At 45.9% G+C, this 25,379-nt stretch overlaps 1 protein-coding gene across 5 annotated transcripts in view; it reads left to right on the forward strand.

Moving 5' to 3' along the window:
- The window catches only part of rffl (ring finger and FYVE-like domain containing E3 ubiquitin protein ligase), a 42,668-nt gene that overhangs the window by 16,594 nt on the left and 695 nt on the right, over positions 1-25,379 (forward strand). For 3 of the 5 annotated variants that reach the window (XM_063205632.1, XM_063205634.1, XM_063205633.1), the window contains exons 5-9: positions 4,410-4,703; positions 5,417-5,701; positions 9,170-9,283; positions 21,001-21,211; positions 24,208-24,231. In XM_063205632.1, the coding sequence (XP_063061702.1) occupies positions 4,410-4,703; positions 5,417-5,701; positions 9,170-9,283; positions 21,001-21,211; positions 24,208-24,231 (928 nt within the window). The remainder of the gene's footprint in view (positions 1-4,409; positions 4,704-5,416; positions 5,702-9,169; positions 9,284-21,000; positions 21,212-24,207; positions 24,232-25,379) is intronic. The other 2 variants (XM_063205635.1, XM_063205636.1) reach the window with 2 other exon arrangements.

A 25,379-nucleotide genomic window follows, 5' to 3' on the forward strand; every position in this document is an offset into this window, starting at 1 on the left:
GTGACTCTCTTTGCTACTTCCTTTGCACCCTAATTTGAAGCCGAAACTTCAGGGTGCCAAACTGGGGCTCTGACTGATGCACCAAAGACGCACACTGGTTGGCATGGCTGTCAGAGCACACCATTAGGTCTTTTGGTGCACACAAAAAAAGAATGACTGTTGAAGCAAGGAAAAATAAGCATTTTAGAAGTACCATAATCTTTACCCTACACACTTTAGCAAGAGGCTCGAAAATGTCATCAGGGGACGCCATACCATTACGCCAGCGACCCCGGGTTCCATTTTGACCCGAGATCCTCTGCCGATCCTTCCGCATCTCTCTCCCCCACTCTTTCCTGTCACACTCTCACACTGGCCTATCCTGAATAAAGACAAAAAAGCTCCAAAAACATAACTTTAAAAAAAAAGAAACATCTCTTGTGTCTGATGTCAGTCACCCAGGTAGGGTGTTCTGTGGGGTGCGTGAGATCTGTATCTCGCTCCCCTCAGCCCCCCCCTGTTTATGATTTGGGATCTCCCCTAACAGGCCCTAGGCTGTTTAATCTGACCCCGCCATCTCCCCACTGGCCCTCTGTCGTCACTGCTGATAGCCCTTTGTGTCCGAGGTACAGCTAAGCCTGGGTGAGCTCACTGCTCTGCCCTCCCTGCCACACACACTCAGGGACACACTCACGGTTTACACACAGCCTGCACACATGCCCACTAATGCACGCACACACACCCACGCACGCACGCACGCCCTCACGCCCGCCTCAATGCCCACGCCCCCTAATACGTTACACACACTCATGCCCACGGATCTGTACACACAGCCTGCATAAACACGCACACCCTCCCGCATCCATGCCAACGTCTATTAATACACACACACACACACACACACACACTCCACAAATACTGTGGGAGCCGCCCAACTGCCAACAGTCTAAGCACCTACAGATAGAGCACCTCTCAGGTATCTGTACCACGCCACGGATCAATTCCTCCCCTACCACGCACACACATATACACACAGTCACTCACTGGTGTCTTTTGCACACCCTTGCTCCCACCCTGATTGTGTGTGTATGTGTGTGTTTGTCTGTGTGTGTGTATGTGCGTGTGTGTGCGCGCGGCATTTGTCACATTCCTCCGCATGCCCCTTGCATAACACCTCGTCCCACAATGGCAAGCAGCAGCAGCGCTGCAGGGACGTTTAAACACCCTGCTCCCATTTCTATAGTGGTAACCGGAGCTGAGAAACCAGCACACATTAGTGTGTGTGCGCACGTGTATTCTTATACCTGAGACCACCATTGTGCTAGGCAGTGTGTTCTTTCATGCATGTCAATCCGAGGTTCAGAAAGTAAAAACCCTGCATTGTTTCTGTTTGAACACGGGTAACGTCAATGAATAGCTGACATGCTTCTCTCATTCGATGCTATTTTAGAATTACTTTCGTGACGAGGTCTTTACTTTCTGAACCTGGGAATGACTCCTTTGATGTTCATGTGTACTGCTGAGTTAGTTTGCTTGCTTGTCTGGTAGTGTGAGTCTCTATGAGTGTCTGTATGAAGCCACAAGTGTTAAGGGTGGTTACACTGTTGCTGCACTGTACACACTCTGACTGCTCCTGCAGCTCTCTAGAGAGTTTCATCACCCTTCACCTGTTTACGTATATGTTGGGAAACCTGAAAGCCCAGGTTCTCCCCCTGCGACGCCCACACAGTTATTTTTGAACTCACCCATCATCACCACTGGAGAGAAGATGCATGAGAGAGAGAGAGCGAGAGAGAGAGAGCGAGAGAGAGCGAGAGAGAGAGAGAGAGAGCGAGAGAGAGAGCGAGAGAGAGAGAGCGCGAGAGAGAGAGCGCGAGAGAGAGAGAGCGCGAGAGAGAGAGAGAGCGCGAGAGAGAGAGAGCGCGAGAGAGCGAGAGCGCGAGAGAGCGAGAGAGATCCCTCATGGGGACTTCATAGATGGGAATCTCTACTGGGGTATGTATGCGTGAGTCACACTCTCTCAGCACACCCACCTGTGGAATGCCTCTCCTGCCCTCTGCCAGACCTCGCTCACTCACACGGAGCCTTTGAAGCGACTGGAGTGGTGAATGGCAAGTGGAAAGCATTGTTGCACCGTCATAGTGACATTTTTAGGCCATGTCATTACGAAACGTCATCATCATACCACATGAATGGCAATGGGTTGTAATTATGGCATCGCCCCCAAAACATTATTTCAAGCCAGACACTTTACCAGTTGGTCAAACAAGCTATTCACAGAAACGAAAAGTGTTTTAATTGACCAGCAACATGGGTGAATTCCTCAGAGGGCTTTGTATAAATTTGTGTATGGTTCCCTCCATAGACAGTTTGAGAAGCTGTTTTTATGAGCATGCTTGGCTGAATACAATTGTGTGTGCGTGCATGTTTGTGTTGTAGATGAGTCAGAAGTGTGCGTGCGTGCGTGCGTGTGTGAGTGCGTGTGTGTGTGTGCGTGCGTGTGTGTGCAAGCCATACCTAGTTTGCCCCTGGGTCGCTAAGGGTTATTGTGGAAACTCATGGGTGGGTCTCAGGCTCGAGGGCTGAAAGAGCTTAGCTGTGTAGATCTCAAGCACACCTCAAGTACTCTGGAGTAGTAGGCCCAAAAGCAAAACTCAACCAAGCATGTGCACTCCCAAAAACTGTGATTTTAAATGTCAACCACTATTCATCTCAAGTAGTCTGGACTAGTGGACCCAAAAAGAAAAAGAAAAAGTGAAAGAGCATCAACAAAAATGTGTGACACGGCTGACGCCAGTCATCTCAGGTGTGCAACAGATGTCCGATGAAGGGAACATGCCCAAAGCATTGTGATTTCAAGCCGTTTGTCTGAGCACATTGTTGTCACAGGATTTATTTCTGTTCTTTCAAAGCGCTCAACCACAAATGCTGCACTCATTTAGTGCCACGGTAGGGCCTTTTGTGTAATTTATGACTGATGTGACCCGTGTGGCAGTCAGGTTCCATAACTGATGGAAAGTTATTCTTTAATAGACACTACAAATGAACCTGTTTTTTTTTTAACCGCTGGATTGGGGACTTGCTCCTCTCAGGATGTGTATGATTGCGGTTCATCCAGTTCAGTAGCATGCTCTGTTGGCCTAAATCAGGGATGTCAAACTCAGGCCGGGGGCCAAATTTGGCCCGCGGAGCCATTTTATTTGGCCTGCCAGATCATTTCAAATGTGTATTACAGTTGGCCCACATACACCATAACTGTATAGAGTATTAAGATTTGAACATGAACATTTGTATATCACAGGAGTATGAGTGGGCCCAGGCCATTGAAACATCTCACACTCAAATGCAACAGAATGTGTAGGCACATTTGAACTATGATGGGAATCTGTTTAGACATTCATTTAAACATAAGCAAGTCCATTTTTGTAAAAAAAAAAAAATATTGAGTTTGGCCCGCGAATTCGCTCCAGATTTTGATTTTGGCCTAAATGTTCAGTAGATACCTACAGTGATGCAGATCTCCAGTAAGCTTTCCCTTTGTGCAGTAGCTGAAGTAAGCCTAACTTTTTTGAGTGCTTGAGTGATAGAAATATGTATGTCAGGCTCGACAACCTGCTTATTTGAATAGAGTTGTTATCTCCACATTTTTTAAGCACATCGTTTAAAGTCATGACATGAAGGATATCTGTCACTTTAACGCAAGGCTTCACTCAGTGGCCTGTTTGCTTTTCACAATCTATCAGCCTCAGGGGTGCGTTGGTGCATGTGTGTATGTGCATGCCTGTGTGTGCATGTGCGTGCGTGCGTGTGCGCACGCATAGGTGCGTGTGCGCACGCATAGGTGTGTGCGCGCACGCATAGGTGTGTGCGCGCACGTATATGTCCGTGTGTGTGTTAACCTGGACATGTAAAACAATGTTGAACAAGCTTGACAGTTAAATGATAGTGATCATGGAAATGACAGCAGCACTCACATGATGCATCTGGCAGAGCAAAGCGTTTCGGTTTTGCCTTCTGCTTTGGCCATTGCTGTGTTTGTTGATGGTGCTCTGGTAATTTCCAATTTGCCAGTTCCAGTTATTTTGGTGAGCTTGTGGTTTTCGGTCCTATACGGCACTTCCCGTGTTGTGTTTTTGGTTAACAAAAGTGCAAATGTGTTTGTGGTTGCTGTTGGGGCATTCCTGTGTAATTTGTTCTCATTTTTGACCCGTGCTTGTGTGCGTCTGTGACTGTGTCAATCCTTAGCAAAAGAATGTATTCTTCTTACCTTTGTTCCTGACTCGCTCATAGAGACAGAGAGGTTACAGAGAGGCGTGCGTGCGTGCATGTTCTATTACCTTTGTTCCTGACTTGGTGAGATTGAGCGTTCACACGTGTGCAACATATCATCCTCACTCACTATGCGTGTCTGTGTGTCTGTGTGTCCGCAGCACGTGTGCATGGACTGCAAGAAGAGCTTCTGTGGCCGCTGCTCCGCGCAGGCCGAGCCCCGGCCACGGCTGTGCCACACGTGCCAGCGCCTGTGCGTCACGCTGTTCGAGCGCGCCGAGCTGATGAAGCTGAAGGTGAAGGACCTGCGCGACTACCTGCACCTGCACGAGGTGCCCACGCAGACCTGCCGCGAGAAGGAGGAGCTGGTGGAGCTGGTGCTGGGCCAGCAGACGCCCGGACACAACATGGCCGCCAACGCCAACCACGCCAGGGGCACCACCACGCAACAACAGGTAGGGGCTTTGCAACTCTCTATGGTGGCCGCCATTGGCACCACGCAACAACAGGTAGGGGCTTTGCAACTCTCTATGGTGGCCGCCATTGGCACCACGCAACAACAGGTAGGGGCTTTGCAACTCTCTAAGGTGGCCGCCATTGGCACCATGCAACAACAGGTAGGGGCTTTACGACTCTCTATGGTGCCTGCAGGGGTGTCTTACAGGGGGGTTAAGTGTAACTGCGCCGCCAGGGCCCCATGAACATAAGGGGCCCCCACACACAATTGAATGTATGTGGATGTATGGATGGGTGGGGTCCATAGGAGCTGATTGCACATAGGGTTCACAATTGGCTGCTACGCCCCCTGGGTGGCTGCCAGGGGCACCACTCAGCAACACGTATGGTTTGGGGGGGGGGACTATCCATGGCGAGGATGTTTGGGTTGACTGGGTGTGGATGGTGTGTGCGTGAGGAGGAATGAGTGGACAGATGAATGTCTTGATGTGGAGAAAGGAAGAAACTATAGTTGTTGTTTTCCAGTTTGTGCTGTAGTTCACTGTAATGCACTGTGCTTTGTCCAGACTGGATGCATTGCATATCATGACAAAGAAAAAAAAAACTAATAATAATAAAAAAAAAACAGGTATGGATAAAATAAATAATAAAAGATGCTATGAATAGTGAGAGGTGGAATATTTAAATGGTGCAATGTTGGTTTCTCCATCAGCATCCTCAGCAGCAGACGACACCTCAAGCCCCACCACCATCAGCACCCCCACCTACGGCGAATGCACAACAGCAGCACCCAACGCGCATATCCAGCAACAGCAGCAGCACTACATCTACCAGCACCAGCACCACGCGCCACACGTATAACTGGCAGTCAGGAGGAGGAGGAGGCGGCACAACGGAGGGTCAGGGAGTACCAACGCAACCCACACCAGATCCGACCGTCAATCAGCCTCGACCCAACTCACACAGGCCACCCACTCCAGACCAGGACGACTCGCAGGTGAGAAAGACGGGCCGGCAAACCGTCTTTCTTTTGTTCATGTGTGAAGAGTTCCTCTGACTCTCACAGCTCCACAGTACTTTGGGGTTCGTTTCTCAACTGTTTTGTTGCTACCTTAGTTAGCAACTTACTTGGTTGCGGTACAATTTTGTACTGGCAATCTATTAACCCATTTTAGCCTAAGCCCTTTTTGGCTAAATATCTCAGCCTCTGAAGCACATAAAAGCATTAAATAAGTTGCATTTAAAAGATAGGACCCTCATTTTGCATTAGAATCTGTTCATTTAGCTCTGACATACCCACATTTTTAATAAAACGGCTCAAATTTCAAGAACCTGAATGCAGCATATATGCCACTCCAAAATGGGTGAAGTTGCTAACTGGTCAGCAACAACCCTTTCGAGAAACGGGGTCCAGAGTGCTTAAAGTGGAAAACCATAGCTACAGTCTCTGGTCTGCTTGTTAATGCTTTTTCACTTTCGCTACTATATTTGTACTGTATTTCAGAGGCATCTCTTTTGCCACGGTCATATTGTTTTAGTTAAGTAATCTCTCATAGTTTACACAAGGGCGGTTTACGATTGCCAACGGTCGTTTAAGAATGCATCATTTGGAGTATATACATAGCCCATAGCCAGTCGTGTTGGTTGTATTCAAACAAACTGCAAGCTTCCATTTGTCGAGTAATGCTTGTCATCAGATTTCCATCCCTCCCTGCTCTCGGATTGGACAGCATTCATGCTTTGTGGCTGATCGGGACGATTGTGCAAAGCAGCACGGGGTTTCCCAGTCTACATTCTTACTCCTTTCAAAAGTGCTTTGTAGGCTTAATGGGAACGTCAAGCCGGTATTAGCCTTGTTCTGTTTTCATTCTTACAATGTTAGGATAATGTTGGTTTTTTTAAAAAGTTTTTGCTTTCTCTTTTGGCAGATCAGTTTTCTGGGGTTTTTTGGATTTCTTTTTTACCTTGGCATGAAGCCAGTCCATTTCCCTCATCATCTTTGTATACACCTGTAGATCATCTTGCCCACAGTCCACAACTCAATTGAGCCAAAAGACCATCCCTGTGTCTCATATCAAACACTTGTGTCAGTGCACTGAAGGTTAGTGCATAGTGCTCAGAGTGCACTGAGGTCTTTAGTGCATAGTATCGCGGATAAGTTTGAGCGCCAAGCACTGTGCCCTCACTGGAAGTGACAAGTGAGCATAGCATTAGCTTGCCGAAATATCGGTTGGCTACTGTTGATATTACACGGCGTCTTGCGCTTGCTCTTTCATTTCCTTCATCCCAACCAGAGAGAGTAGATAAGAGAGAGATTCATAATACTTTTAGAATCTCTGTCCCAACTGTCAACTGTTGCATACAATACTTGGCTTGGCATCATCCGGGTGCTTTCAGTGCACTGAATTAACAGAAATGTTCATTTTGAGCGCCCTACGCACTGAAACATTGTGCCCGAAGTGCACAAGTGCACGATATGAGACACAGCGCATATCACATTTTGCTTTTAGTATGCTGCAAAAAAATCTGGGCGTGTGATGGGAATAACGTCCATACGAGCATGAGGGGGGGCTGAGAGAAGGGACAGGAATCAGTCTTTGAAATGTAACTCTCATACTCTACTTCTTAAAGTGATACTGTCCCATTTTTGGAAATAAGCTTATTTTACACCTTCCCTTGAGTTAAATAATAGGGTTTTACCGTTCTCCTGTACTGTCAACTGTTTTCTAGTTATGACAGTGCAAATTTTACCTTCAAGCTAACACTTAACATTGAGTCCTATGAGACCAGTTAGCCGCGAGCTGGTCTCATAGGACTCAATGTTAACTGCTAGCATGGAGGTAAAATTTGCACTGCCATACCCTGAGAACGGTTGGAAGTACAGGAGAGTGGTAAAACCCTATTATTTAACCCGAGGGGGGGTGTAAAATAAGCTTATTTCCAAAAATGGGACAGTATCACTTTAAGCCCTGTAAGTAGAGAGGCAGGTGTGGATGCTTCATGGATGACTTCATGTGTACCCCCCTCTTCCCACCCCCACCCAATTCATGCATGTTCCTCCACTCCACTGTCTCTCATGGAAACCTAACCTAAGGGTTCTTTTTTTTTTTTTTTTTACTTTGACCTCCACAGCCTTTCTGTGCTAATGACCTCTTGGGTAGAGATATGTGTGCATGCTTCACTGTGTAGCTTTGTGTATCCCCAGCTTGGTAAACCAGCCCCCCGTAATACAATTTTGTACAGCGTCATGTCTGGCTCTACAACACTGAGAAAAGCTTTTCTTCTCAGAGGTGCAGAGACATTTGAAATGACTTGATCTGTTTTGATCCAGTTGCTAATGTCTTGTTGTGGCACTACCATTCAAAAGTCACACCCAGTCAACGCTCCTCCTGATTGGGTCAGTATAAATGTTGACTCGTTCACTTCACTGTATTGCATAAGGGACAGGACAATGCAATGCGTACTGTATGTACTTAACTGAGAAGTGAAATGATATGACCACCAACTGTATGTTAACAGAGTCAAAGCCAGACCTTCTGTACAAAATAAGACGAAGTACGAGGGGCCAGTTTACCAGGCTAATCTAACATGCGTTACTTCACCCCACTTAATGCTTTTCCTCCACCCCTCCTTTACTAGGCTAAAATAACCCCCCTCCCTCCCACCTCCTCTGTGCTACATCCTTTAACCCCTCCCTTCATGTACCCCATGTGTATTTCCCCCCACACCCCCTTCATGTATTTCATCATTATTATATGGTTGTGGCGTCATCTGTCGAATGCTCCATTCATTTCAACGGGGCTCCCCAACGTTCGGACGTCTGTTATTTTTCGATAACGGACGGGTTGGTCTATAACAGACCGCTGTCAATGGCAACAAGACTTTTCACTGCTAAAGCGACTTTTCAACAAGACTCTAATCAACTGCTGTGATAGACAGCACCCGTTGTCCTGGCTACCGCTGTCAATGGCAACAAGACGTTCACTGCTAAAGCCACTGGCTTGTATACAAGTCAGTGGCTAAAGCGAATGTTTCATATCACTCCGCAGGGGGTCCGGTCTTTTGTCACTCTAATCAGCTGCTGTGATAGACAACACCTGTTGTCCTGGCTAGCCTACCTAGCTGTTGCCTAGCGGTGTACAACGGCACTGTTTTGTTTTGCGCAGCAACAATCTTAACATTAAATAGGTGTAAAGAAATGTCCCCGCATGTGTGAATCATTTAAGTATATCCATATAATAAGCGGGTTAACTTTCGGCGAGTCGGTCGCTTTGTGGAATAGCAGCACTTCAGAGAGAACAAGACCCCTCCGCTCCGCGTCGGGGTCTAAAGATTCTCTCTGTCGTGCTGCTATTCCACGGTAGCGACCTTCTCGCCGAACGTTAACCCTTACATAATCCATCCACCCCATCCCCATCTTCATCCCCTAACCCTAAACCCGAGTGTGTTGCCCTTTGACCTCCAGAGCCCGCCTGTGCTGGCGCCCTCGGGGCCAGAGGAGGGGCAGGAGGAGGATGAGGATGAGGAGGAGGCTGAGGAGGCAGATTCGGAGCTGCGGGGAGAGCAGGAGGAGTCGCAGGTACCCCACACGACCTGACCCCCGCCTCCCTCCCTCCCTCCCGCCACCAACGGCGCTCTGCTGCCTCCCTCATACTCCTGTCTCGCTGTCTCACTTCCTTTTTTGTCCTCCTATCACTCACTCACTCCTGTCTTTTGTCTTTGTTGTCTTTATCACTAGCTACACTCGCCGGTTTTGTCAGTTGTCACTGTTTTTTTTTTTTTTAATCCATCGTTTCTTCACTGTCACTTGTCTTAACACATCTTTCTGTCTCATATTGCTACATTGTTCCTCTAGCGTGTCCTGTTAACACTTGTAGTCCTCTTTCGTCTCATCACTAGCTCTGCTATTCTGTCTACTGTTAGCGCATTCAGGCCGACTGATTACCGTGCCGGTGCCCGTTTCCGCAACTAATCCTGAACCGTGTTCGCAAACCGGAAAGTTGGTTTGCAATGCGAACCGCAAAATTCTAGGTTTTTCTCCGCGAACCGTGACGACAGCGTGGCCGTCAGCAGGTTCATCCGGGTAACACAGTCACGTGCGGAAAAAGTTCAGAGCCCGGTATGAACACGAGAGCTTCGCAGATAAGCACTTTAGTGCCGAACGTAACTGGTGCGGGCACCGGCTCCGTTCTGGATGGCCTGAAAGCCCTATGTGTGGTGTCAAGATGGTCTCACCCGTCTTTGTCCTGTTTTGACTCTGAGACAGACACAGTAATACAGGAGCCAGCCACAACTGTCTACTACAGGGCTATTCAAATGGCGGCCCTGGGGCCAGATGCGACCCTTGGACAGCAAGGTTCTGGCCCCCCACAAGCCCCTTAAAATACAGAATTGTTTTTTGGAATTTAGAGAAGTATGGGCTCCGTTATCATGCTGAAACGGGACGTTAAAATGCAGGAAATTACATCTAAGAAATGCAAAATTTTCTGGGGGAGGACCCCCAGACCCTCCACTTCAATGAGGTCTCTTTGACAGTCAACAACCACAACATACGAATAGTTCGGCCCCTTTACTGGGAGGAATTTGAAAAAATGGCCCTCGTTGAAACATAATTGAATACCCCTGGTCTACTATCTCCCTAGACTGTGTCAGCTGTGTCATGTCTTTTCTGGTTGTCCCTCAAGCCACTAGCTTTAGTTTGTCAATCTCACGTCTCGTGTCACGCTCTGCTATCTCTTTGTGTGCACTCCAATATGTGACCTTGCGTCCTCCACTTGTGCTCGTGGCCTCGCCCCGCCTCCTGGCCCCTCCTCCATGGAGAACACAATTACATTTCCCCGCTGTCAGCCTAGCCAAAACTATTTTTGGGGAACTATTCGACATGCACTATCCAGTTTGCAAATGAGAAAATTACTTTACAATTGAGCTCTTGCAGGATATTGAAATATAATGCTGTTGTCAGTGATGTCATCATGACATATTACTTCCTGGTACAAGGCCACAAGCACAAGTGGAGGACGCAAGGTCGCATATTGGAACGCACCCCTTGGCTCAGGTCAGCCACCATCTCCTTTCCCCTGGTCTGTGTCATATCTATCCGTCAAGCCTCGCTCTGTCTAGCACCTCTCAGTTTATCAGTCTTTCTCTCGTGTCTCTCTTCCTCTGTCTGTGTTGTCACTCTCTCCTCTCCTTCACTGGCAGTCCTGTGTCTTTTCGTTCCGTATCATGTTGCCCTGTCCTCCCTCTTTTTCTCTGTCTCTGTCTCTGTCTCTCTCTCTCTCTCTCTCTCTCTCTCTCTCTCTCTCTCTCTCTCTCTCTCTCTCTCTCTCTGTGTTACTCTGTCAACCATGTACTTTTTCATACTCCTCTTTTCATGACTCGGCACTTCTCCTTTCATTGTTGTGTCTTTACCTTCTTCCTCTTGTCTCTTTTCCTCCCCTAACTTGTTCTATCTTTTTTTCCATTGTTTCTCCATCATTAACTGTGTGTGCTACTTCTTCCTGGCGCTCTCTGTGTCTCCCTCGCTGTCTCTCCCACGCTGTTCGTTCCTCTGTTTGGACATGGACCAACTCTATTACCCAACTCAGGCCTCAGTAGTCGCTGCCAGCACCGGCCAACCTCCGGCTAACGCCGCCGCTGTGCCGGTATAAATATTACACCAGGACCATTTGCTCCAGAGAGGAGGACCAGAGACATACGGTGCACTTAATAAAGAGTGGCGTTAATGAGGGCTACCGTTGGGGGGTTTATGGAAGGTTATATGGGGCGTCCAATGAGGCTAGTCGCTATCATCGCAGATCTCCTCCAATGTTTGATGACCGGAGGTGGTTAAATAGACTCGAGCAGGACACATCTCCCTACATATACTGGCCTTACTGGTAGCATGGTGGTTGATGAAAATGGAGCAAATATTAAAATGGCAAAAGTGTTTACACGGTTCCCTTTTTCCAGGGCATGGGAGGGTTTGTGCAGTCGGATCGTGTGATGTTTTATGAATGATGCCCTATGAACCGAAGATAATTTATTACGAGCTGTGCCAATAAAGTGAGGTTGTATAGGGCTGGCGTTGCATGCTGATAGGCTTGTTTGGCGTCAGGGAAATGACCATAAGCCATCTGGTCGGCTAATATTTGGTTTGTAACAAACTCTTGTCTTTTCCTAGCTTGGCTTTACTGTATCTAAATGGTCTTTGGTTCGACAAGGGGCTTTTTAAGTGAAAGTGATCAGGGCTCACATATCCATCATTTGCAGTGAAGTGCAAAAAGCTCAAAAGAATGCCAAAGTTAGTGTATCTGGTGTCTGGAAAGAAAGTGTTGCTGACTCATTGGCTGATCTAGAGCAAAGTTAACTTCCTTGTTCTGTCTGGCAACCTGGGATTCTGATATTACACAATTTCTATTGCTCAAACAATGAGGGCCGAAAGGACTTGGTTCAGACTCAACAGTAGACTCACCTCAGGTGACCAGCAGGCCAAAAGAGATTGGCCTCATTATCGGTCTTCCTTTTGAGCCAGGTTGCTAGGCGATGAGGTCTGGAAGAAGAATCGGGTTCGGTGTTCATTTCAGTTTACCGCTGGGCCAAAAGAGATGGTCATCATCTCTCTTCACAGTGACTCTTCTCCCTGTTGACTGAGCAGACTCGGGACGTGTCCCTGTTTCTCTGCAAAGCTAGAAAGAAGAGACTTCTTTTTTACCTCCCGCCTCAACTTCTAGGGCAGTGTTCTCATTGTTATGTGTTATGGGGGAAGGTTTGCTGTTTGTGAAAAGGCCACGAATACCACGTCTCTTCTCAATCTGATTGAGGTGGAATATGGGCCTCATTGATGCCAGGTTGAGCAGCGTATTGACCGTTTCACTGCTACACTGACTTTGTCTGTGTGTTTGTGTTACAAAACGTAACATAAAAGGGACACAAAACGGAAAAACGGTATAGTAAAGATATTTATTATATGGAGTCTAGGGGTGAAACAGAACGAGGAGCCGAGCTCCTTGTAAAACAGAACCAAAAACGCTTTCAAAAAGCCAGCAAAGGTGAAGCAAAAGCACGGTAGTCAGCGCACAGGGGAAGCGACAGGCCGGATGCTCGGAGAAGGAGGAAGGGTCGTCCACCCTCCAGTTATAGGCGCCGCTCCTCCCCCAAGCCACAGGTGTGGCAACTGATCGGCGCCGCGAATCTACAAAGGAACAATAATCATATTAACGGGCCCCAACAAGACAGTGATTGAAGGGGGGGCAATCTAAACCCGGAGGTAACACCCCCACCACAAAAATGGCGACCATAGTCGTCAAAAAAAACAAAAGACGTAACAGAATAGAAATGGGAAGGTGCATAATAGCATGCAAGGAATGCATGCTGTTATGCACCAACAGGCAAACATTTTACAGGCAAATTAGTTGGCAGCGCTGCCAACATCTCTGAATTCTTTAATCGGCCCTGGACAACGCAGCGCAAGGGGGCTGCGGAGAGTAGGACAACAGGTGAATCACGCAGCGCACGAGTGTGATAAGGCTTCAGCATGTTTATATGGCAAACGCGAGAACTGAAGCGCTTACCAGGAGTAGCCATCACGTAATTCACATCAGACAGTTTCTTTTCGACACTGTAAGGACCAAGGTATCTGGCCTGGAATACAGAACCCGGAACAGGCATTAACGCCAGAACCAGAACCACCAAAACCAGAATACCAAAACAGGTTACGAGACTATCATCAGCTTTTTGGTGCTTAAACAGCTCAGATGGGGACAAAGACAAGTCAGGGCCGTCGTGCAGTAACTTCGGGATTGCCGAATCGAACGCAATTTTGCTTGTAGGACCTTTTTCCTTGAGCCTTACGCACGCCTCTGGCTTCAACATGGATGTGTCAGCTAGAACGACGTCTGGGTCCGCTTTGGACCCGACAGCCTTTCTAGCTTGGGCACGCGTCACTACATTGGCGGAAAGCACACCAGGATGCTCGCGCGCACATTGATCGGGCGTGTCGGATACCGACGATGTGGTCACTACTTCGAGCGGCGCATCACAGCTAAACACTTTACCACGGCCAATGTCGTTACCCAGCACTAGTGTGACGCCTGGGACAGGTAAAGAGTTATGGACAGCAACAGTCACTTCGCCACTAACAAGGTCAGACCGCAATAAAATACGGTGGAGAGGCATCTTGGATACCCCCTTTCCAATGCCACGAACCAGCACGCTACTGCCTGTGGCAGTGCGCGCTGACAATGGCAGGACCCCCTGTAGAAGGATAGTTTGATTCGCACCGGTGTCGCGTAACATGCGTAATGGCACTGGAGAGACACCGGACACGGACACGGTCCCTTCTAACAGGAATGGTTCATACAACGATTCGTCTACGGTTGTGACATTATCGGAACAACGCTGTAGGGGCGAAAGTGTGTGCACCAAACCAGCACTCTTAGTGTTGGCATCTCTCGCACATTTGCGCTCCAATTTAGGGCAATCAGCTATGACATGGTCAGGTTTACTGCAGTAGAAACAGCCTGGCTTATCGGACGGTACAGACGGCGACGTTGTGCCATTGAGATTACTAGACACAGGAGACAATGGGATAGGTCTGGCATAGACACGGTCCTGATGGATGAGAGTGTACTCATCCGCTGGGACACATGCAACGGACAGGGTTTTCGGTTTCTGCTTGCTTACATGTGTTGCAACAGAAGGCGGCAAACAGTTGATAAATCCTTCGAGAAGTATTAACTCGCGTAGTTTTGCTCGGTCATCTGCTTTGACTACAGCACACCAATCAAACGAAGTTTCCTTCTTCCGGCCAAACTCGACATATGTCTGATCCGCTTTCTTTCGGAGCTTACGGAATGTCTGGCGATACGCCTCGGGGGTTAACTGGTAACCGCGCAGAATGGCATCTTTTACATCGGCGTAGATGACACTATTCGCAACTGGGAGAGACGAGTAAATTTCCTGGGCTTTCCCAGTCAAAACACACTGGAGGAGAGAGGCCCACTGATCTTTTGGCCACGCAAAGTTGGTTGCAACCCTCTCAAAGTGCGGAAAATACCGCTCAACGTCAGTCTCAGAGAAGGGGGACACCAATTTGATATTCTTCGCCACGTCAAAGACAGTTTTGTTTTTACACTTTTCCGCTTCTATTTTTAGGCAGTCACGCTCCAACTCCAGTCGCTGTTTTGCAAGATCTGTTTCTAATTCTAAACGCCACTGCTCGAGGTCTTACTCTCGCAGAGAGACAGTTTCAGAGGGGCTATGGGGAGCGGAGGGAGAAGCTGGCGACGTGCTTTTGACTGTCGTACGAGGTGACAATACCCCAGTTTCGGCGAAGGCCCCGAAGAGTTTCCTTTTAATGCTATCTTTGGTCTTCTGCTCCTCAGTGTCTAACGCGATGTTGTATTGTTTGGCCACTTCCAACAATTCGGGTTTGCTAAAACGATGCAGTTTAGTGCGTGACGGGGATTCAACAAAACCTTTGATGGCGGCCATGATTATCCGTGATTAATCAGCTGTTCGTTATCATTAGTAGTCGTAACAATTCGAGTGTGCATAACAAACCGGCAATTAAACAGGCACATAGATTAACTAAATGCTCCCGAGCCAAGTAGCAGCAAGTCAAGGCCAAATAGGCGTTGAACTGGAGCTACAAACAAGCTACAATTAAGTAGCAAACAAGCTACAACTAAGTAGCAGCAGGTGGTCAATTGGAGACAGGCACAAATGTGCAGACAGGACCACATAAAACAAACTTCCCAAAAAAACAGGCAGTTTGGCACGTGCATTGGGGGGACAAGTGGCGAGTGAAAAATACCTGGGCGAGGGTGGGTCCTACTCTACTCCTACTCTGTAAAAGAGAGAAAACAAAATCCTATCTGACTGCGTTTCTTCTTTGACATACCCAGCTCGAGGCTTCAGGGAGCCCCCTCCTGGGATAGTCACAAAAACGACTGAGAAAAGGAAAAAGAAAAACACCCAAGTCCAAAAGCGAAGGCAGCACTCACCACGGGGAAAAACTGGGGAAAACACGGCACGGCCAAAATGCGAACAAGATTACAAAACGGTGCGAGGGGATGCGAGAGGTCTAGGGGGGAAATATCCCGGACGAGCCCCCAATATGTTACAAAACGTAACATAAAAGGGACACAAAACGGAAAAACGGTATAGAAAAGATATTTATTAAATGGAGTCTAGGGGTGAAACAGAACGAGGAGCCGAGCTCCTTTGCACACAAAACCAAAAACGCTTTCAAAAAGCCAGCAAAAGGGTCAAAAGCAGCGAGTAGTCAGGGTACAGGGGAAGTGACAAGCCGGATGCTCGGAGGAGAGCCAGGAAGGGTCGTCCACCCTCCAGTTATAGGCGCTGCTCCTCCCCCAAGCCACAGGTGTGGCAACTGATCGGCGCCGCGAATCTACAAAGGAACAATAATCATATTAACGGGCCCCAACAAGACAGTGATTGAAGGGGGGGCAATCTAAACCCGGAGGTAACAGTTTGTGATTTCAATAGGATTTTACTATGTTTTGGCTTGTGTGAGAGGTGTGTCTTCCTATCTGTCTGTCTGTCTGTCTGTTATTCCTGTCCTATCTGTCTGTGCATGATTCGTTCACCTGCCCTCATGCAAATGTATGCTGGCTTCTGTTTGTGCCTGTGTCTCTTGTCTGATTGGATAGAATCTGCCAGTATGTGTATGAAAAAGGCCACATGTCCTGTACGGTACATGCGCTGGGCAGATGATGTGCTGCTGATGGCACAGTGTGTGACAGCTGTACAGAAATTCTGCCACTATGCTTGCCGCGCTACTGCATAGGGGATATGTTGTAGTTAGGAGCTATTCATTTTCTTGTAGAGGACAATCGATCTAAACTATTTCAAAACTATCCAAAGCTTGACGGAAAGCTTGTGTAGCACCTGTTGTCAACTTGATACAAACGTTTGTACAAGTTTTCGTTTGTCTAATAATGTGTCCTGCGCTCCCTGTCCGTTATGTGTTTGGCTTCCCAATCACAGGCGAAGATGTCAGCAAGGGATTCCGTGCTGTCAGATCGTAACAAGGGCAACTCGGCTTGGCAGCTGCACAGCAATTCTGCCGCACAACACCAAAGTGCAGCAACTAGGCAAACACTGACACTGAGAAAATACCCAGTCAAACAAATTGTTATTTGTAGCGAAGGGGAGTAGAGTTGCCCAGCTGGGACTCGAACCCAGACCTTCTGGGGTAGTAAACCGGGGCTCTGACCGCTACACCAAAGAGCCAGGCTCGTTGACATGTTAGTCAGAACACACCCACAACCTCCTAGTGTTGGTGTTTTGATGTGGCATGGTCGGCACATGACAAAAGAGGGCTTGACCATCAGGGATAAAGTGAGGTTTTGCATGTTGCGGTCACCGTCATTGTCACCAGATATTCGAGGAGGAGTATTATCCAGTCTCTCTGCTCGTCACAGTCATCACAAGTCATTTTTGGGCTTTGTAATACAGAGCAGCTGGGCATGTTGAGTATGCTGCGTGCAAAGCCAAAGGCGGTGCCCGTGCCAGTACCAGTGCCAGGAGGGTAGGCCTCTGTTGTAAAACTACTCCTGCACTGACTGACATGTTAGGCTGGCCGCCTCTACTGACCCGGGGTGCATTATTCAGGCCACAGAATGCGTTTGAGTGTGCAGAGGCTTAGTGAGCGCGAGCTAGCAGGCAGACATGCACACAAACACAGACTGAGATCAGGCTGCTTGTGCAACCCAAGTAATGCAGGCGGAGACTCCAGAGCGCGTGTACACACACACACACACACACACACACACACACACACACACACACACACACACACACACACACACAGACTTGTGTCAGGCCCAACACATACTCAGCTGTCTATATTGCACACACACATAGTACACATTGATCTGTGTCAGCAGGCAGCATAGTGACCTGGGCTGTGTTAATGTGCTAAGGCTCCCCTCCAACCCAAGCAGCGCAGGCTCAGACTTGCATACGCACCGTATGCACACACACACACACACACACACACACACACACACACACACACACACACACACACACACACACACACACACACACACACACACACACACACACACACACACACACACACACACACACACACACACACACAGCTTGTCTCTTCCATACACACATCTTGTGTACACGTGCTCAGCTGCCTGTCCCACTCTGACACATAACAAACACACACGCGCACACACACACACACGCAGGCACAAACACACCCAAATACTGCACATACACATATTGATCTATGTCAGCAGACCCAACATTACATCAGTCCTGCCCCGTGGACCGACCATGCAGAAACGTCAAGCCTCGCGTTTTGTAAAGAGAGTGTGTCACAATCACAAAATGTGGAATTCCACAGGAGTGCCACGTGACTTGCAATGACATAAGCATCAGGGCTTGAGACAGCATTGATGTGAGGAAGCATGGTGTCCGTGTCACTGTGATTGGACCTTGTGGAAAGGGATGTTTGTTTATATTGTACATAACCTGAAAACAAGTTAAATGGCTTTTTGTCTACGGCCGTCCTACAGGTTTGACCATGAAAGCTTATTGTCTCTTGTTGTGCGCTACAAACTAACTTTGTGGAGTCATAGCTATATTACATTGCATTTGGCAGGCGCTTTTATTTTATTTTTTAAACCAAAGCGACTTACAATCGAGGACATGATCATAACCGACATCACCAGTAGAAACAAAGTGCACAGGAAATATACAGACCAAGTGCAGATGGTAGGGTAAGGTTTTTTTGTGCATCAACACAGGATTAAGTAGAGTACATGCACACACATAAACATGAAATTTATTAAGAGTACAAAAGGAAATGGACATTAAATGTAACCACTAGGACTGTTTGGAAGTTGGGGTGCACACATCCACTAAGCAGCAATCCATGTGCCAGACAAAAAGTGGTTAACAGTGTGACTGGGTGTTAACTCCAAAAAATATAACTTAATTTCTTTTTTTACGTAAAAATAGGACCACTAGGACTGTTACCACCAACAGCTCCAGCAGTGCCTCATACTAGCCATTTGCTTTGCAGTTTGAAGAGGCTGGCTGAGGTCTTCAGTGGAATACACAAGGTTTTTTGCAAAAGATTTGCAATACCCTTGTCTTTGAATTCATCATTTAGATGTATTAGTAATGAGGCAAAGTAATCACAGTCACCATTCAATCAATTGAGTTGAGTTCCACCCGTATTATAATTATTCATTATATTTGGCGTAATGTTTGATGCTGAATATTTGACTGCTATTTGTTCAGCCTGTTTGTCCGGTAAACCGAAAATGTTGCCGGTCAAGCTGACTGATTCACGCTGGTCCTGATAATCGTTTTGACGGAGAGTGTGAATGCTCAGAGGGCAGTTCAGGTGTCCAGTTGATACCCAGTACTGAGTCTCAGATTTAGCATTCAGCCCTGCACCTGGGCTTCTGTCCTCCTCACCCTCTCTCCCTCTTCGCCTCTTTTTCTTTCTCCTTCTCTTTCTCTGTCTTTCTGTCTCCACATCTTTCTTCTTTTCCTTTGCTCCCGATTCTTCCCGTCTGACTCCATTTTACTCTCTCTCTCTCTCTCTCTCTCTCTCTCTCTGACCCTTCCTTCTCTCCCCATATGTTTTCTGGTTGTCATCCCTCTGACATGCGCTGTTGTATTATTCATCAGCTTTACCATGTGTGTGCATACATGCATACCTGCTTTATATATGCATGCAGCATATAGTTGATGTTTAGCATTCCCTCCATCAGCAAGGTCAAATAATTAGATCAGCCATATTTCTCTCACAATCCCCCCAAAGTGAATGGTTTATTATTTTAAGCTTTGTTGCGAGGAAGAATTGCCAACAGATGTTGTTTGGGCACATTCTCACTGATATTAGGCAACACGTTGCTTTTTCTTGTCAGAACTCAACAGCGGGTAACTTGCAACTTGCAATCATCCCCAATCAGAATGCCAGGAGGATGTTCTGTTGTTGCCCGGCAACATCATTCAAGAAATTACCCCCTTGGCCAAATCTAAAATGTTTTCTTTTCTCCACATAGTGCAGTAATGGGTAGAGTCTGACTCAAGCCCCATGTGAACACTTCTATACAAAATTATTTAGCATTCATTTTAAAGTGTTTACAAGTGTAGCACACCTGAACTCTGGAGAATGTTCAAGATAATATGTTGTTCATGTTTTATGGTATGTATTTTAATGAGATTTAATAAGCTTTATTCTCAATGTAATTGTAACCCACCTGATATTTGTCAAAGCCTGATCTAAACAAGGGTATTGTGAGTATTAACATGTATGTTTATTAGACTTAATAACAGTTATATTTTATTCTACTAGTTTTATATTGTATAGTATTAGTGAGATTTAGAATTGAGTTTTAAACTCTTCGGATAGTTTGTAAGTCACTGAATGGCTTAGGCCCTAAATATATTGTAAATATGCTTGAGCAATATCATCCTAATAGATGTCTTAGGTCTTCAGAATCTCCCCTACTGGTTGTGCCAAGGGTCAGGTCTTAGCAGGGTGAAATGGCAGTTAGTCCATTATGCTGCAAAGTGCTGGAACCAACTCCCTGTCCAAATTAGAACTGCCCCAACAGTAAATTGTTTTAAAAGGAAGTTAAAAACAGCTTTATTCTCATCTGCCTTTGGTGATAGTTAATTAGTTAGTTACACACACTCTCGATGTAACACAATATAGTTTTTTTTTCTATTTTCTCTATTCTTAAGCACATTGAATGACATTTGTGTATGATCATGTTCTATAAATATTTTTGATTGATTGATTGATTGATTAATACTGGGCGATCGTCTCGATCCTGTTGTTCGATTGGGGACGGGCGTTGTCATGGAGACGGGAAGACTATGAGGGAGAAAAAAGTTGGAGACGTTTCCAGTTGCTTTGAGTTTCGACAGCGGACTTTTATTCTTTTCGTGTTCAGTTAACTAACCTGAGTTTACAGACACTTGCATAAGGGCCAGTGGACACATGACATGTCTGTGTCAACCCCAGTTTGAGTTTATTAAGCCTACCTTTAATCGCAAGTACGAGAGGAACGATTCACAACTTGGTGATTGTCCTGAGATTTCTTTGTTAGATTTATAAAATAACCAATCATAACCTACATGATGAACGAAACAACACAATTGGTCTTTTTCATGTGTAAAACAATGGTTTGTTAAAACACTGTTTAAAAACCTCCTTCTTCCTCCTCTTCTCTCTCTTCTCTCCCCCGGTCGTCACAGTGTAAATGGCCCCTTGACCTTCCTTGTCTTTCTCTCTTTCTCCTTCCCCAGTCGTCGGACACAGAGGAGGTGCTTGTGCCTGGCCGCCGGGCGTCTCTGTCGGACCTGTCGTGCGTGGAAGACATCGAGGCGCTGAGCGTTAAGCAGCTGAAGGAGATCCTGGCCAGGAACTTTGTGGACTACAAGGGCTGCTGTGAGAAATGGGAGCTGATGGAGAGGGTCACCAGACTCTACCATGACCAGAAGGACCTGCAGAACCTGGGTAAGAGAAGTATGGAGAAGAACACGAACACACACACACACACACACACACACACACAGACAGACATATACACACACACACACACACACACACACACAGACACACACACACACACACACACACACACACACGAACATAGTGGCAAGTGTGTGTGGTATGCGCCACATACTGATGTAGGTGTGTGTGTGTGTTCCAAGGGGATGGATAGATAAAAAAAAGATACATGCAATATACAGCAATAACCTGTCTGGCCAAAATATATATATATATAAAAAAGTAAAAGATAATAAAGAACATCCATGTGTTCTGTTGCATTTACCCTGTTAACATGAAAGGAAAACGCAGAGTTTTTGCAATTGGCCTTATTTATGATGTTTACTACTCACCTATGGTATATCCGTCTGAGTTGGAGACTCTGGGAGAAATAAAGGCGATATGCGATATCGTCAAAACTCCAGTAGAAAAATAAAGGAATGGGCGCACACAGAGATGACGTCACTCTGGCAATTATATGTGTGTCTATATATATATACAGTGCCCTCCATTATTATTGGCACCCCTGGTTGAGATGTGTTTTTTAGCTTCCAATTATTATTATTTTTCTCTAAATAATATGGGACCTTAATGGAAAAAAAGAGAAAAATCCAACCTTCAATACAAGTGCATTTATTCAGTGGGGAAAAAATCCCACATAAAGAAATAATTATTTGACATCAAATAATGTGTGTCACAATTATTAGCACCCCTGTTGTTAACATTTTGTACAACCCCCTTTTGCCAACAAAACAACACCTAATCTTCTCCTATAATGTTTCACAAGATGGGAAAAGACAGAAAGAGGGATCTTCAGCCATTCCTCTTTGCAGAATCTCTCTAAATCATCCAGAGACCTGGGTCCTCTCCTCTGTACTCTCCTCTTCAGCTCACCCCACAGGTTCTCAATGGGGTTGAGGTCTGGGGACTGAGATGGCCATGGGAGGAGCTTGATTTTGTGTCTGGTTAACCATTTCTGTGTAGATTTGGCCATATGTTTAGGGTCATTGTCTTGCTGAAAGACCCAGTGACGACCCATCTTCAGCTTTTTGGCAGAGGGCAACAGATTTTGATTTAAAATGTCCTGGTATTTCAAAGCATTCATGATGCCATGCACCCTAACAAGCTTCCCAGGGCCTTTGGAAGCGAAACAGCCCCACAGCATCACTGACCCACCCCCATACTTCACAGTGGGTATGAGGTGCTTTTCAGCATGCGCATCTTTCGTGGCACGCCAGACCCACTTAGAGTGTTTGTTGCCAAAAAGCTCAATCTTGGTCTCATCTGACCAAAGCACACGGTCCCAGTTGAAGCCCCAATACCGCTGGGCGAACTCCAGACGTTTGCGTTTATGATTGTGGGTGAGGAAAGGTTTTCTCCGTGCATGCCTCCCAAACAGCTTGTTGGCGTGTAGACAGCGCCTGATGGTTGATTTGGAGACTTTTTGACCCCAGGATGCTACCATTTGTTGTAATTCTGTAACAGTGAGCTTTGGAGATATTTTGATTTCTCTTACCATCCTCCTCACTGTGCGTGGTGGCAAAATAAACTTGGGTCCTCGTCCAGGCTTGTTTACCACTGTTCCAGTTGTTCACAGTAGATATGGGCAGCTGCAGTTGAGTGGCAATCTTCTTGTAGCCTCTGACTGACCTGTGAAGGTCGACGCACATCTGCCTCACTTGTATGCTGTGTTCCTTTGTCTTTCCCATGTTTAAGAGTGGATAAGAGAAATGGCCTCGGTGTCACGTCATATTTATACCCCAGGGAAACAGGAAGTGATGAATTACTAATTAAATGTTCCTACATACTCTGGTAAACTTTGTAAACTACTGTAGAAATGACAGAAATGCTTCAATTATATTTATTTCCTGGGAATTGTTAAAGGGCAACTCCTGCCAATTTCAATGTGCTGTTGTATTGCTCACGCTACCCTTGACTTGTCAGTACCCGGTGGCGCTGCATTTTTTGGCTCAGCCCTTTCCGAGATATGAGCTATTCTAATGGGGGCAACTTTTGTTTACATTTCAATTTTTTTTTTTTTTATTTATTCCCAAAAACATCCAAAAGGTTATGCAACATCAGCAGACAGCTAGCAAACAGCGATACCTTTTGGGAAAATATTTGGAGTAGGCCTATGCTCATTTTTTTAAAATGTAAACAAAAGTTGCCCCCATTAGAATAGCTCATATCTCGGAAAGGGCTGGGCCAAAAACTGCGGCGTCACCGGGTACTGACAAGTCAAGGGTAGTGTGAGCAATACAACAGCACATTGAAATTGGCAGGAGTTGCCCTTTAAGGGTGCCAATAATTGTGGAACAGGTGATTTAATGAAAAATAATAATTTTTTAGTCAGGGATTTTTTTTATTTTCCTACAATTCATTTGAGTTGAAGGCTACATTTTCCTAAAATTTTCAGTGTGACAGTATTCTTCTGCAATAAACACTGAATTTATTTTAAGGCTTTTAACACATCTCAACCAGGGGTGCCAATAATTATGGAGGGCACTGTATATATATATATATATATATGTATGTATGTATGTATGTATGTATGTATGTATGTATGTATGTATGTATGTATGTATGTATGTATGTATGTATGTATGTATGTATGTATGTATGTATGTATGTATGTATGTATGTATGTATGTATGTATGTATGTATGTATGTAAATATTAAAAGGCCCAGGTGTTTAAAAATTTGTCATAGGACTGCAGCGGAATTAGCACTGTTGAATCACAATGGACATAAGCTATTACAAAAATACCGTAATCGATTTAGCACCTGCAAAGCAATGGCCTGGAGACTCTCGTTCTGTGGTGTTTTGTGGTTATCGCACAGCCTAATGTCTCCTGCAGGGCTCCAAATCAGACAAAAGTACCATGGCAGAATAGTACACTTAAATTAACATTACAAAAAAGAAAAAAACAGTCTCTAACTGTAACTATTCATTTTTCAACAGTTTCCAATGCCTCCAATGGAACAGGTGAGAGTTCATTTTACAAAAAAAAACCTTTCAGTATTTAGCATCTTGAGACTGTGAAGGCAACAAGTCTTTTGCTTCCTGTTTCAGACATGGCTATGCACGTGTCTTTCCAAGACAATGACAATATTGTTGTCAGGGTAACAAGGAATGTTGTGGTCTGTAGCTATGCAGTGACATGCTGTCGTCAATGACTGGCAGAAAGGCAGAACCTAGAACATATTTGGTCATGCACCTTACACAGGCAAGATTTCAGTTAAACCTTTGTTATGTGTTTATTTGATCTCGACAGCCTTGATACTCTGGTGCTACCAAACACAGTCTTTGAAGGCAGCAAATGTTAGTGTGGGTGTTTGGACATGTCCCTTGCCCCATGCCCCATGCCCCATGCTGTAGTCTTTGCAGTCTTTAGCTAAGAAGTTCATAAAACCCTGTTTATAGCAAGCCAAAACTTGCTGGCTTCGATGACTACCAAGTCATGCACCTGAAGCAATGCGTCAAAGTTTCAATGAAAACCTTTGTGTTCAGGCAACCTGGCTAGACAACAATGCAAAATTCACAAAAAGGTTTGTTTTTGAGCACTTCCTGGTCCTTCCTCAGATAAAGTTTAGTTGAGGTGCCCTTTTGTTGGGGAACGCGGAAGATGACAAACAGACGGATATCCAAGGCACTCTCCTTATGCAGAATTATATCACAATGCAAAATTGCTAACAATGCAGAAATAACTAGAAGCACTCAGAGAGTGCAGACCTCCCGCCAAGGAACCTGTTGATAGAACATTTGACTATGTTACACCTTATTTCCATGTTAAGTCTTTCTGCCTCCTTGTTGTGGAGTTAGAAACTGGAATGTTTTGCCCTATCCCGCAATTTCAATTTGCGGTCACTAGGGGCGTCTAGAGTTATAGACCAGCAATGGTGAAGAATCTTTAAAAAGGTCCTGGTTTTGGTTCGGGATCTGGATCACCACCAGAAGTTAATCACTTGTTCCGTAGGTCATGACCAACAACTCCACAAAGTTTCAGCCAAATCCGTTCTCAAGTTTTTGAGTTATCCTGCTAACACACAAACAAACTTGGTGGAGATAATACATTGTTCAATGAATTGTAGGTCATTAACGTTTAGCTATGATGGTGCATTCAAATCCAAATC

The sequence above is a fragment of the Engraulis encrasicolus genome, chromosome 8 (genome assembly GCF_034702125.1).
Source record: "Engraulis encrasicolus isolate BLACKSEA-1 chromosome 8, IST_EnEncr_1.0, whole genome shotgun sequence".
Lineage (NCBI taxonomy): Eukaryota > Metazoa > Chordata > Actinopteri > Clupeiformes > Engraulidae > Engraulis > Engraulis encrasicolus.